This window comes from Eleutherodactylus coqui, chromosome 4, assembly GCF_035609145.1.
Source record: "Eleutherodactylus coqui strain aEleCoq1 chromosome 4, aEleCoq1.hap1, whole genome shotgun sequence".
In the NCBI taxonomy this organism is placed as follows: domain Eukaryota; kingdom Metazoa; phylum Chordata; class Amphibia; order Anura; family Eleutherodactylidae; genus Eleutherodactylus; species Eleutherodactylus coqui.
The window spans coordinates 225642507-225657698 of NC_089840.1; the positions used below are offsets into that span (position 1 = coordinate 225642507).

The 15192-nt window shown below is 43.7% G+C and overlaps 1 protein-coding gene across 6 annotated transcripts in view; it reads right to left on the reverse strand.

The window, feature by feature from the left end:
- The window catches only part of ANK3 (ankyrin 3), a 331375-nt gene that overhangs the window by 119821 nt on the left and 196362 nt on the right, over nucleotides 1-15192 (reverse strand). For 3 of the 6 annotated variants that reach the window (XM_066600796.1, XM_066600797.1, XM_066600795.1), the window contains 3 exons: nucleotides 12872-12967; nucleotides 9357-9429; nucleotides 8153-8215 (listed from right to left, as the gene is read on the reverse strand). In XM_066600796.1, coding sequence (XP_066456893.1) covers nucleotides 8153-8215; nucleotides 9357-9429; nucleotides 12872-12967 — 232 coding nt within the window. The remainder of the gene's footprint in view (nucleotides 1-8152; nucleotides 8216-9356; nucleotides 9430-12871; nucleotides 12968-15192) is intronic. The other 3 variants (XM_066600799.1, XM_066600801.1, XM_066600798.1) reach the window with 1 other exon arrangement.

Below are 15192 nucleotides of genomic sequence, written 5' to 3' on the forward strand. Positions count from 1 at the left end.
AATACGCTACAGTGGAGCATCTCACCATGAAAATGAACCAGGGGCTACCAGACGTGTCTAGAATAACAGTTCAGCGAGCCCTACTGTGTACTGAGCTCTGAGGCAGATGGATGGTCACCGCAGCTATGCTAACAAAGGTGCATAGGAAGAAAAGGATGCAATTTGCATGGCAGTATCGGAATTGGACCACCGATGATTGCCAAATGATTGCCTTCTCTGATGGGTTATGTTTTCTGCTTCATCAAACAGATGGACATTGGCGTGTCAGACAAGAAACGTCAGAGAACACACACCCTGCAACCATTACTGGAAGAACACACACTGATGGCAGCAGCGTTAGGGTCTGGGCAATGTTTTTTTTATAGCATTCTCTGGGCCCGCTCATGCATTTGGTTATGAATCCATCCTTGCAGATCACGTACAACCATACATGCTGTTTGTCTTCCCTGGGGCAGATCGGCTCTTCCAGCGAGACAATATGCAATATGGCTAGACATGTCCCACAGTAGTTGGAAGAGCAGAACCAAGACTTCCAAGTACTTCCCTTGCCCCCTAATTCCCCAGACTTGAACTCAACCGAGCCATCTATGGGACCACCTTGATCTTCGTATTCGCACTACGGATCCTCCTCTATGCACCCTTCAGCAACTTTGGGTTGCACTGCCATCAGCATGGCTCCAGATACTTACCTGTACCTTATTGAGTGCGTCCCAACCCGTCTAGTTGCTGTCCGTGCGACACACGGCGGTTACTCTGGATATTAGCTGGTGGTCATAATAATGTGACTCAACTCTACATACATATTAGAAGAAAGTAATCTGAGATCATCTGACTATTCCATGTGTATGCGGGTATTCCACCCCAACAGGTGAAAGGAAATTAAGGCAGGTTAAAACTTCGACAAGCCCGATCTTTTTTTCTCACAGCAGATAACCGTTGCTGGCAAGGGCTTCACCTTCAATAGCTGGCATAGACACAAGCACAGATATTCTGGCCAACATGTAGAGCTGGGCATTCGCTTTAGATTAAAGTGTCTGCACGGATGGCTTCTATTGAAGTCAATGGAAGCCGTCCGACCTGCAGCCCGTCTGCAATTGACATAGTGGACGGTCCGCAAATATCGCAGGAAAAGCAGGAGTTAAAAAAAAACTGTACTGCCTATGTCCGACGGTGGCTCACCGCAACCATCCACGGTACATGAACGAAGAAGAAAGACAGATACGCAGGGTTGCCAGCCGCAGTCAGAGCCAGAATTCGCATGCGGAATCAGGCTCTGCCGTGTGCAAGTGGCCTTAAGGGGTTGTCCAGGATTAGAAAAACAGGCTAGCTCTCTTCCAAAAACAGCACCATCCCTGTCCATGGTTTGCATCTAGTATTGCAGTTAAGCCCTATTCACTTCAAAGGAACTGAGCTGCAATACCACACACATCCCATGGACAGGGGTGGCTCTGTTTGTGGAAGAGGGCAGCTATATTTCTAATCATAGAAAACCCATTTACTGTTGGTGGGACCCCAAATGAGCTAAATGTGTAAAAGAGACTTTTGACTCTTCTTCGATAGCAGATCTTGGAAAAAATTAAGATTGGCCAGTTGAATTTCAACAGGTCTGTAACTTTTGTACACAGCAACATAAAGTGCTGTCAGTTGCATCTGGCAGCGTACTGTCCTCTCCCTATTCAGGGCACATGTATGTATGGTGGGGTTCAGGCGAGATAGCTGTTGGACGAACATCTAAAATGTAAGGCCAGCTTTAGGGAGAGTCTCAACTGATTTGAAAACATCGAACAAGAACTGCAAAGTGGAAATATTAGTGCATGATAGTCATTGCCATAATTAATCTGTCAATGTTTGACACCAGACAGGCCCTATCCTGGTATGTAGTTGTTTTAGCGTTTTGTATAGAAAGGCATGACCTCCAAACAATATCATTATGGAATTCTTCACATCTTATTACAATATGGAGACATAGCTGTATAGAATTGTAGCTCATAAAGCCAGCCTTACAGTAGTACTGGTAGTGTACATGGGTATGACAATAAAATGACCATAGGAGCTCTTGTCTTCAGTGGTGTAACTTTTAGCTCCTAGACCCTAATGCAAAAGCTATAGCATGACCCCACTATTACATCCATGCAGGGAGCAAATACGGCGCCACTCATGGATGCCACTTGTACTTCTGACGCAGACATTTACTACAGTCTCCGAGGGATTGGTTAACATATATTTTTACAATAACGCAGGGAAGACAAAACAAATTAATAATGATTACAAAAATATGGGAAAAGGAACATTAACCCTAACCAAACTGGCGTGACAGACTTTGCCTAAAGCAGGGCAATCACCCTGATGAGGGTGGCCCCATGTCCGGTACCTGGGGGCTACCAAGACTGTCCCTAAGGATGTGACAATTGGTAGATGTAAATAACAGTTGACAAAGCAGTACTAGGAAGCAGATGTACTAAATCAGTCAAATAAGTAAAGACAGCAGGAACTTATCTGAAAGTGTGATGACACCAGGAAGACGCGGGCCTGACCAGGACACCACCATGAAGATGAATAACCAGCGCCCTATGAAAGGAGGGGCTGTAATATACCTTCACATTGGCTGATTGGTCGGCTAGGAGAGCCCCCTTCCTGTCAACCAATCAGCCCATACGCAAAGATGTTTTTATGTCTGCGCTCAACGGCAAATGACAAAGCGCATAGGCTGGGGATAAAGCTGTGACATTATCTCAGACCGACTTCTTCATCACAGCTGAGGCGCCGCAAGACCCACATAAATAACATGTCTTTAAAGGTGTTAAAGCGCCACCCTTGTCCGTGGGTTGTGTCTGGTATTGCAGCTCAGCTCACATTTACAGCAGTGGAGCAAAGCTGCAATGCCACACACAACCCTAAAAACAAGAGTGGCGCTGCGTTTGAAAGAAAGCAGCCTTCTTATTCTAACTCTGGACAACACCTTAAAGTCAGGGGCATAACTATAGGAGAAGCAGGGGATGCGGTTGCACCCAGGCCCAGGAGCTTTCGGGGGCCCATAATGCCTATCTTCTCCATATAGGGAGCCGAGTAGTATTTAACCCTTTCCAATCCACTGTCTGACGTCTGAAGACATTATAATTTAAGGCTGTACAGCTCCGATGTTGGTAGACATCCGTCTGGGTTCTCTTACTGTATATTGCCAGCCTCTCTGCTGTCGGAGCCTATCCAACGTGTCACCTCATGCAATACTAGCTTTAGCCAGCATATAACGGCAGAAAAAGAGTAAGCCCCCTAGGAAAACCAGGATACAAATTGGATTGGAAATGGTTAAAAAGCATTATAGTTAGGGGTCCCCAGGGCATTGGGCCCCGAATCTTCAAGTTTTGCCTCTGCCTTTAATAATACTGGTCAAGGGTTCAAGTACTGAATAAGCAGTTCGCTAATTCAAGGAAATCATTTGTCATGGTAGGATGTGGCTTGAAGCAAAGGTAGACCCTGGCAGAAGATCATGCCATGAGCATTTGCTAATGACCTATGCAAATGAGAACATACTGTATAATCTCACCAAGAGCCTATTGTACCCGCGATGCTCGTGGATTGGTCTCTATTTGCCCAGAAATCTGCATGTCTGCAATAAAATTCCCAATGTTTTCTGTCTTGCTGGCCATAATCCCTAGTGAAAGTTACCGTAAAGTCAGTCCAGGACACCAACCGTTTGCAGCAGCAAAATATTTTAATCCATATGAAGGATTAAAATCTTCTCTCGCTGCTCCATATGGCGTGTCCTGGACTGACTTTTCCTTGCAGTTAATATCTGGTGTTGGCCGTCTGCACTACTGAAATATCAGGCATGCAATCACCGTTTAGATGGGCTGCCATTAAGACTCGTTATTTGCATTGAAAATGAACTGATGCGGAGACTCATTACCTTTCTATTTACACGTATCCTCATATAACAAAGTGCAAAAGAAAGTATGATCACTTCCCATCGATGTGCTTGAGACGATGTAGCACATTAGAATCGCTCAGGAATATCTGCACATGTTTCAGTAGTACAGTATATCAATTGACTATACACCATGAAAGACTGTTTACAGCCTGGACTATACATATATTACACATAGTCAGCAACTTCTGTTCTATATGCTTGTTCCAATACTGAATATAGTCTCTTATGAGTGTATTGGCAAAATTCAATGGTATATTACAATTAGTGATGAGCGAGCATACTCGCTAAGGGCAATTGCTCGAGCGAGCATTGCCCTTAGCGAGTACCTGCCTGCTCGAGAGAAAAGGTTCAGCTGCCGGTGGCGGGTAGCGAGCAGGCGGGGTAGAGCGGGGAGGAACAGAGGGGAGATCTCTCTCTCCCTCCTGCTCCCCCTGCTCACTGCCGCAACTCACCTGTCACCCGCGCCGGCATCCGAACCTTTTCTTTTGAGCAGGCAGGTACTCGCTAAGGGCAATGCTCGATCGAGTAATTGCCCTTAGTGAGTATGCTCGCTCATCTCTAATTACAATGCATAAAAAAACTAAATATGTTAAAGGGGATTTTTTACACCCATTCTATCCTTCTTGGTCACTGCTGACCAGGACATGTGACTGTTGCAGCCAATCACTAGCCACAGCAGTGACCTTCTATAGCCAGTGATTGGCTGCAGCAGTCACATGTTCTGGTCAGCAGCAACCAGGAAGGAGTTGAGGAGCCATTTTAAGTCATGGGAAAATCCCTTTAATACAGTTTAAGATTCCAAAGAGGATCTGTCAAAGGAGTGTCATATTCTACAGTAATACTTGCAAATAAATTAATATAGAAGAATCAGTCTTTTTGCCATTTGGCGCCAGGTATGGCAGATTACAGGAGTACCAACCTGGTGCCAAGAGGCCACAAGACTGTTTTCTCCATGCGGGTTGGAAAACATACTCCATAGTAAAAATCAAAACATTCTCTTATAACAGATCCTTCTTGTACAACCTAAAATCTGCACTGCAATGTAAGATCAGCACTGCAAACATATCCAGCTGGTGAGCAGTCGCTGCATTGCTGGCTTTCTCCTGCATCAGAGGCTTATCACTTTCCTTTATCCCTAGTGGAGTAAATGAGAAAAGAAGGGCTCCATAATTGCTTTGCTGAAGTCAAAGATAAATGCTGGATCTAAACAAGAAAGGATTCCTCCCATAGACAGCTCCTGTCTGTGAATTCATGTGTCAGGGCGACTTCCTGTAATAAAACTGAGCCGGTTCTGGAAAAACTGTCACATTTACATAACATTTCATTAGTAGCTCTTCCACACCCTAAGTTTATAAGCATCACCCACTGAGGAAATAGCAAGCTTTGTGTGGTTAGGATCCAAACCACGGTTAATGTATTAGATTGAGAACAGAACACACATTGGCACTGAGAGTTATAGAATCCAGTAACTTGGAGCTCACACAACACATCTAAGACTAAGGGTATTAATTAACGAGACTCTGTCACCTACTTCTAGCCCTATAAGCTAAGTTTATAGGCTGAAAGTAGGTGACCCACTGAGTCATACAATCCTAGAATGGTAGAGTTGGAAGGGACCTCCAGGGTCATCATGTCCAACCCCCTGCTCAATGTAGGGTTCCGGGGATGTAAGTGTTAAACTTACCGTCCCCGTCGTTCCCTTGGCGTGAACACTGAAACCCACCACTGCAGTGCATTGAGCAGCGCTGCTAAGTAGTCCGCCCATTATAAAATTAAAACGGGCGACTACTTAGTGAACCGCTCAATGTATTGAGCAGTGGCTTTCAGCGATGATACAGGAGGAACAATGGGGGAGGTAAGTATAACATTTACATCCCTGGACCCAGCGGTCACCTACTATCATCCCATTAGCGTAGCTTATAGGGATAAAGGTAAGGGACAGATTCCCTTTAAAGCAACCCTCCAAGCTTGAACATACAAAGATGGCCAACCAGCTTCTGACTACCTGGTGCACAATGTATACTAGTATGTATCATTATTCCAAGACACTACCCCTGCTCTGATTACTGCCCACATGAGTAGTGCTGACCACCTAGATCAGCGTCTTAGACTACCAGTGTATACTAATGTACAGGGTGCATCCGGTAGTCAGACAGGCGGTGCGGCCATCTCTACTTGTCCGGGCCGGGAGGCTCGCTTCAATGATAGTGAGAGTATAACACATTCCACCATGTCATGCAAGGTTGAGAGGATTTTATGCTTTGCTGTTCTTGTATCCATGCAGTTGTATTTTCCAGCATTAAACCAATAATTGACATAAATTTGTGGATTAATGGATCATTTAAACCTGCACAAAATTCAGTAAAATCTCCCATGGATAAAGTGGTGAATGGGAAATACTCTTTAACCCCCGATATTGTCAAGAAACAGATAAATAAGAGGATGAGGGCGGCCATTACTGTTGGAAACTTTATTTAAAGTTAAGAGTGTCGCTATGTTTTTGCCGGGGGAGTTCAGGGGCGCTGTTGTATTGTTGTATATTGAAAACAATGGTCACTAGTAGTGGTGATAATCTGAATTGTGGTCTTAATAAAACATGTATTACACGTCTATCATATAAAGATTGGAAGGTCCAGAGCCATAACATTTACAAGAGTTCTTCTTCATCACCCTCTTCACATTATTTTATAGAACAGCAGGCTTTTGTCAGAGATCCCCTCTAATTTAATTTACATTTTATTTCCAGTTTTTAACCCTTTCCAATCCACTGTCTGACGTCTGAAGACATTCTGATTGAAGGCTGCACAGCTCCGATGTTGGAAGACATCCGGCAGGGTACTCTTACTGTATATTACTGGCCGCTCTGTTGTCGGGGGCCTCTCCAGCATGTCCCATACCGCAGTACTGGCTCTAGCCAGCAGATGGCACCATTGTATAATGGCAGAAAGAGAAAGCCCCCTAGGAAACCCTGAATCCAAAATTGGATTTGCAAAGGGTTAATGCCTATAAATTAAAACTAAGGGAGAGCAGCAAGTAAACATAAGATAAAGGACTTGCTCACATGATCAAAACTTCACACAGATTCCAATGTGGATTCCATGCTAATATTCATGTCCCGTTGACTGCAATGGGAGTCCGCTCTGCAGTTTATTCAGTGTGGATTTTTCTGAGCGTGGATTTGAAATCCATGTTGTGGGGAAAAAAAAAGAATTGATATGTCAATTTTTGCCACAGTTTCTAAGTGGTAACTGTAGCTTGCAGCCGCTGCAGCATTACCTGTTGGATGGGGCTCAATTCTTGCAACATTTCAAAATGCAAATCCGAGGATTATCCTCAAATTTCAGGTCATCAATAGTTTATTGGCTGGGGTCCATCACTCAGGATCCCCGCCAATCAGCTGATCTCCATGACAGCTATCAATATGGATAGTGCTGGAATCAAACAGCGCTGTCCGTATTGCAGAGGCCCGCTTTAGTACTGCAGGCATGGCTCCTATTGAATTCAGTGGGCGCTGTGCCTGTAGTACCAAACAGGACCAATGCAATGTTGGCATAGTTATCTGCTTGTAGTGCTATCTGTGCTGACAGTGGGCCCAGTGATCAGACAATTGGTGGGGACCCCAAGTGGTAGACCACCTGTGATTAACTATTGATGACCTATCCAGAGAACTGCTAATAAGTTCTATATATCTGTACAGCGTGCATATAGGGCCATCCTCAGAAGTATGTTAGACTTTGACTCTCAGGATGAGGCTCATTCTGCAAATTTCTGCAACAAATCTGATGCAAGTGGATGAACCCTAAAACTGGATTCAGACATAATGCAGCACATTTTAGCGTCTATAATATGGCCACAAGTCTTAGACTACCCCATCATTCTTCCATTCTTCCTCACAAAAGTCTAACAGAGAAAAAAATTAGAACAGGTCTCTAGTGATTTACGTCAGGCATTGAGAGGGCCAGATATGATGGATACTAGACCGCTGCCTCAGCCAAAATAATTGCTAAGGTCATTAAGTTCAGAATTCCTATTATGCACTTTGAATGGGAGTAAAGAATAAGTTCACGAGACTCAATTTGCTAGAAGAGTCCTAGAATACTTTCCATCTTGTCTTTTTGTTTATGAGTGTTACCCTGGGACTGACCCTTAATCTTATTGTTGTGCGAGCCTCCAATTACCGATAAATGTTAGTTGAATCGGCCGTGGATGAATAAAGCATTGTACCTTCATCCCCTTCTGATAAATACTCTGCATCACTGAGAATCTCGGGTACATTGGCTTTACGTACTGTGTAATTCAAGTAAACAGAGATAAATACGTTGTAATGAGAGATACACAGCAACTATTTACATTTCCTTCGCAAAAAACACAAGCGGCACGGAGTATAAGTATAACGGCCGGTGCTGATTTCTGTCCAGCAAGTGGTAAGAATGGACAAGGCGCATCGCTGTTGGCTTTATATTCAATTCTTGCTGCATAATGATATGGACTGTAAGGTCAGGTTGTACAACTAAGTGGCCGTAGACATTATGTAGCGGGGAGGTTGTCACCCCAACACTGTGCATTCTGCTCGACCTGTATTAGTTTGACGGCATGGGCTGCCTCTGTTGCTTCTTCTCGCAGTGGTTGATATCTGATGACGGTCCGGTAGTTCTCATAGACAATACATGATCAGCAGATCCAGGTGAAAATCGTCAAGTATCAACAACAGTCTAATGTCTATGTCCAGCTTTATATCTTTGTGCTGTTGATGCTTCAAGGGCAGTCTTTACGTTACATGTGTTCATTGGAGAATATATACAAAGAAGAAAGAACATCACTACAAGGGTTTGTCATGAGGAGGAATATATAGATTTTGCGTAACCTAAAGCATAGCTGAGTTTTCAGAATAAGCTGCCGTGTATATATATATATATATATTTATGAGGAATAACACTACCTGGCCATTATGTGACTTGCATCCTGTATTATGTGACATTCAGACACTGCGCAGAATATTATTCTTGCAGTATACGGTGGTGCCACAACTGTAGGAAAGTGTCATTTGGCCAATGTATGGCATTTTTATTTAGGCACCATACTGTATGGTGCTTATAATGGGGGTAAGATGTCAACAGAAAGAACTGCATTGGGCAACATCCAACATAGGACAGGACTTGGTGCTATATCTAAAGCAGAGCCCCTGGATCAGAAGTAAAGTGCTCTCTGCACAGTCTTCGGATTCTGTTCTTGTGAGATTCAAGGCTATTTTGTAGTTCTGTACAAGATACAAGTGCTGCATTATCAGAATTTCGGGAATATCGGATGCAAGACTAAGAAAAATTTACTGTTTACAAGTTTTTTGGAAGCAAAAGAAGTCAAAATCCCCAACTCTCCATAGCCTTGCTGATGACACAGATAAAAGGAAGGATATAGGTTGTTCCCATACCTTCATCGTCTGACATGTCCAGGACCTCGTTCATTGTTTCCGGGACATTCATTTTATGCTTTTCTGTCACCATCTGTTGGATTAAAAAAAATAGAAACAATCACTTCCTATGTTAGGTTTAGGGTGTAGTGAGCCAAACATGACAACAGAGCTGGAAAACCGCCGAGAGATGATGTGTGTTGTGTGTGCAGTGGCCTTCATGCCAAGAGAAGAACGATCCTTGAAGGTTACGCAAGATTTATGATGCGTATAACATGTGTGCTCCAAACCCCTCTGAAACCTCTGCACACACAAGCGCTGTGTTATCCGAATATCTTGATTGTTACATGCGGGCCTAAGAGGAATATTACTGTATTAAAAAAGCCAACATTTACCCCAATCCACAGGACAGATAGCTGAGGGGCCCCACAGATCGCTCGTAAGGAGATCTTGAGGCATCTGTTGCTCCTTACCAGAGAAACCTCATTGAGGTGATGTTTGTATGGAGCAGTGGTAGTAGTTTGGGGAAGGCCAAATAAAAGAAATGGCTGAGAATGCATCCTGTCCCACTATCTGGAGGTCAACTAAATCCATACGCAGATCCTCATGAGGATCCGCAGCAGAACTCTAAGGATCAGCCTTGGAGTTATGCCAAAAATGTAATAGTCAGATCCATGTAAAAAAAAAATCTGATATGGATCGAACAATATAAAGTCCATGTAAAAATGTCCTGAAGCCAAGACCCCACATACATTAGGGAAATACTGTCCAAACCTGCCAATTTTGGTGCAACCAGCCGACTATCATATGTGTATGGGGGATTACGGACTCTCCCTAACAAGTAAGATAATGATGGGGGAAGGAAGGATGGGGCACTTTAAGCTTCAGTTTGTGAAATAAGTCACCGACAGAAGTTTTCTCCATTCTGCCTATTGAAAACATATGAATGGTGAATCGGGTGCTCATGTCTATAGGCGAATAGGGGGAAATGTCTGTTGGGTAAATGTGTTCAGCTGACAACTCTTACATCTATGAACACTTTTACACATGACTACAGATTGGATGACATCTATAGTTTGCTCATAGTCTGTAACCATGAAGACACATAAGTCTGAATAGCTGTGTACAAAAAACGGCAGGACTTTTTGTTTTTACAATGGATACATTAAAGCAATACAAAGCCTGTATATTTGTGCACATCAGGGGTGTAACTATAGGCGATGCAGGGGATGCAGTTGCACCAGGGCCCAGGCGCCTTAGGGGGCCCATAAGGCCTCTCCTCTCCATATAGGGAGCCAAGTACTATGAATAAAGCATTATAGTTGTGGGCCCTATTACAAGTTTCTATTGGGGCCCAGGAGCTTCAAGTTACGCCTCTGGTGCACATTCTTTATGTTTTAAGGCATCTACTAAATCTGAAGTGTCGAGTGACTGTACATTACATTACATTCTGCATATTATTCATGGGGGTACAGGCGCCTTTTACTTTTTATCGGACTTTTAGCCCAATTTTGCCTGTCTGGTACGTTATAGTCACATACAAGTTCACCGAAGAGCTGGCAGATTTTTGGCGTAACTCTATTATTTTGCAGCCAGGAGAACGGAGAGCCGATTTAATGAGATTGTCATTTCCAGTCAATGAGTCTAATCTACTGTCACCATGAATGTGTATGTCTATATATCCACAAATTAATGCAATAGTAAAAACGGAAGAAGGTTTTTCTGTAGATCACAAGTTGAATAGGAGATATGATTATCTAGTTGCTAATCTGACATTTACTGCAGCCAAGGCAGCTCATCGGCTCATCTATCATCAGATATTTGGCTTAGGCCCTACATGTCATCACCTGCCTATTGTCAGGGGTAGGGAAGTGTGGTTATTCTGTGTTTTGAGCATACACACAACATCAATCAATATCACCTAGTAATAAACAAGAGGTATTTGCTGTAACCCAGCAGCGGGATACGTCTGTATCTAATCTAATGTAAAGGCCTGTCTCTTCTCACAACATGTCTATTTTGGGAAATACTTACATTTTCCATAAAACAACAATTCATGTTGCGCCATTCCTCCGCTATTCATCCTGGCAAGGTATGCCCAAATTGAGGCACAATCTTTCCCCTTATCAATGAGCTATGTTGCTTCAAACTCTGAAAATGCTTGATTTGTCCTGACCAGCCCGTTGACAAAGAGAATGGTAACGCCCTGTTGTCAATGTACTCACACATTTACAGGAAGAATAATAGAGGAAATGCAGAACACAGGTTTCTGAGAAATGTTTCTCCATCGATGTTATGTCACGGGCATACAAATTATTTAAATAGCTTTTCTTGGACTATAATATTGATGACCTATCCTAGGATAGGTCATCAATATCAGCTTGGTGGAAGACCAATGCCCAGCAGTCCCACTCATAAGTTGCTCGCCAGAGCTGCTCTGTTCCGAAACTAACACTCCTCCGTACACTGTGTGGAAGCCCAGAGTGGTACTGCAGACTCTCCCTGATTCAAATCAATGCGGTTAAGCTTGCAGTACCATTCTGGGCCACTAAACAGTGTACGGTGCTGTGTTAATTTTAATGCATAGCAGCTTCAGTAAGTAGCTGATCAGCATCTGTATCAGCTATCGGACCCCCATCAATCTGATACTGACGAGCTATCCTGAGGATACATCATCAATGTAACAGACATGTAGGGAAAGCTGCAGTTCTTCTTCACATGGGATGGGATGTGGGAAGAAGTCATCTATCAAAAAATGCAGTGGGCCATTTCAATTGAAAGAGAAAATCACAAATGTTTAGTGAAATCAAAGCATCTTCACTAAATTTAAACAGTAACTAAACTTTTAACTAACTTCTGACATATTATAGAGACATGTTAAAAGTTTTCATCAGAGGGAGTCCCACTGCTAAGACCCTATGCTGAAAGAGGTGGCTGTAGCACTCACCCGAGGACCGTGCCCCTTTGTCCATCTTCGCTACCCATAGGTTCCTTCCAGCCGCTGAAGATGACCACATAGACCTCTATAGAAGTTTTCCACAGACCTCTATGAGGTTGACTTCAGCTGCCAGGAGGAACCGAAAAGCACCAAAGTAAGACGAAGGGGCACAGCACTCGGGTGAATGCTCCAGCCCTCTCGTTTTAGCAATCAGTGGAGGTCTGAGCAGTGGGACCGCCACTGCCAAAAACTTTTGACATGTTTCTACGATAGGTAAAAAGTTAGTTAAAAGGGTGCTTCCACTTTAATGTTAAATCCTTTTGGTGAGCGTTTAGATAAAGGTTCAATAAAAAGTGATGACAGTCATGAAGCCAACAATGTTTGCTGTTCAGTTTACATTTGTTATAGAGGTCTAGTTACAAGACCTCATGCCTCCCCCCGTTCCTCCCTCCCCAATCCTACCCCTACCCACCCCCTTGTGGTTCGTTCCCCCCGCCCCCAAGCTTCTAGTGATCAGCTTGGTTCCAGGACACCCAAAGTGCTGACACATCTATGCCAACTGTAACCAGTAGTACTAGATTTGTATATATTCACTCACCACTGTAGTCAGGGTCTCTTCCGTCACGACCTTCAATGTGTCGACTACTGAAATGTAACCCAGCCTTCGAGCAATGGCAAGAGCGGTGTTACCATTCTGGGGAAAGAAGAAAACATTTTGTATTGAAGGTAGAGGTAAGTCACAGTCAGCCTGAATGTGACTATCATTTTTCTACATCCCCGTGTGGCGCAGAGTGCTAATGCAGTCCTAAGCTCTCGCTCACTACCTGAAGGTTGCAAGTTTAATCCTTGAATGTTCAGGTATTCAGCTCATGGTTGACTTCCATCTTTCCGAGGTCGGTAAAATGAGAACCCAGCTGTATGTAACAGAATTTTTAACTAGTTCAGCCAACCCAGTAATCGTCAAAAAGGAGGACACATAGGCAAGTCAGTAGGTGTGAATTACAAAGTGTATATACCCACGTTCTAAAGGCCCATTTAAACCCAACGATTCTCGCTCAAAATTCGCTCAAAGCAGTCTTTTGAGCGGGAATCGTTGGGTCTAAATGCACGGACATCATGTAGTTTTCATGCACGAATCGTTCCTCGCTTAGTTCTAGTGTTCTTGAATTGAGCGATGAACTCTTATCAGCGGTGCAGGTTGTTATCACAGTCGGCAGTGCTGATAAGATTCTTTCAGCTTGTGTCCCGCTGGTAGTTTACAGTGGGACCCGAGCTGTAAGCGCGGAGAACAATACAGCTGTTTGCTTATGCAGAACAGCTGTATTGTTTGCCGAGTGATATCGGCGGTGTCCCGCTCCACCTACATGGCTCTTAGGTAGCTACTTAACTACTATAGACTATACAAAGATGACTGCTCAAAACTGTCACTCAAGCTGTCGTTTGAGCGACTTTTGAGCGATCATCTGTCAGTGTAAATGAGGTCTAATTCTCACTGCCTGCCATTTATTCATGGCAGCGCTGGGGGCCTTCAGAAAGCTCAAGGCTGCCATGGCAACTGAACAGCACCCCGCATTCAGAATGGGCAGTGGCATTTAGAGGGTTAATAGCCACGATCAGCGTTAGCACCGATTGCTGTTGTGGCAGGCAGGTGTGTGCTATCACAGACAGAGCGGGATGGGCTTGCAATAATGCTCCATATAAACCCCATACACCCAGGATGTTAATGTACACCCTGTTGTGTACGGGGTTAATATAGTTTAAGCTATTCTGCAATACACTTTTTATGATGCTTATTATATACTTTACTATATCCTAACCGTGAAATACTGTAAGTACAATGCAGATGAACCACTTTCAGTATCCCAAACCACTTCTGTGTTTGATGTGTAAATGAGTTGTGTACATCAAAAGAGGCAATTAAAATTCTGGCTTGACAGCAGAAAACTAGGGCAAGTTTGTGGTATCATATGCTATGTGCTTCTGAGACAAGGCCAAGTTAACATTTTTTGGCTTTTTTTTGGTAGGTTGTCCATAGAACACTTCTGTTTCTCAGAAAGGATCTGAGCAATGAATGCTGTACGTATGGGAGCCGGAGACGTCCAGAGAGGAGAGAAGGTGAAGCTGCTGTCTTGGACGACAAGACAATTCTAAGAACAGCCTAAGGCCGGTCTTATACAAACATTTGGTAATACACTGTGTGTATACCGCTGTGTGCGCCGGCGGTGAGCAGGAATATCGCCGTGCATGGCACCGATTTTGCACTGCACATGACAGTGTATCTCATGCATTCTGCTATGCGCCGTCTTCATGGTCTCATTTTTTTATTTCCCGCTCTGTTGCTTAGCATGTGTTGTATGTTAAAGAGGTTGTCTAGGCTTACAAAAAGGGCTGCTTTTTACCAAAAAGAGCGCCACCTGTCCATAAGTTGTGTCTGGTATTGCAGCTCTGCTCTATGGATGTTAATAAGGCTGAGCTGTAATACCACACACAACCCATGGACACATGTGGCAATCTTTTTTGGAAAAAAGCAGGCACATTTTTCTAATCCCGGAATACCCCTTTAATAGACCTGTCTCTCTTGGCTAATTGGCTGGCAGAGATCATGTGGCTAGGCACATGGTAAATGACACTCCCATGTGATAAGTCGCATTGAATCCTACAGCAAATCGAAAGTCACTTTCTCTATTGACTCCTCTGAGACTCCCATTGCAACGTTCATAGGAATGCATTGAGAAAATGACTTTTGATCCACACAACAGACACGGTAGGATTCAGCTAGTCACAGCAGAGTTTAGGAGACTGGAGCGGGTATTTCATGACTAAAGCAGCCGGTAAGTACATCAACTGCCCTCCAATGTACTTTATATCAGTTGCACGTGGAAGAAACTATGAAAAGTTTTCCCAGTGCTTCTTTTATGT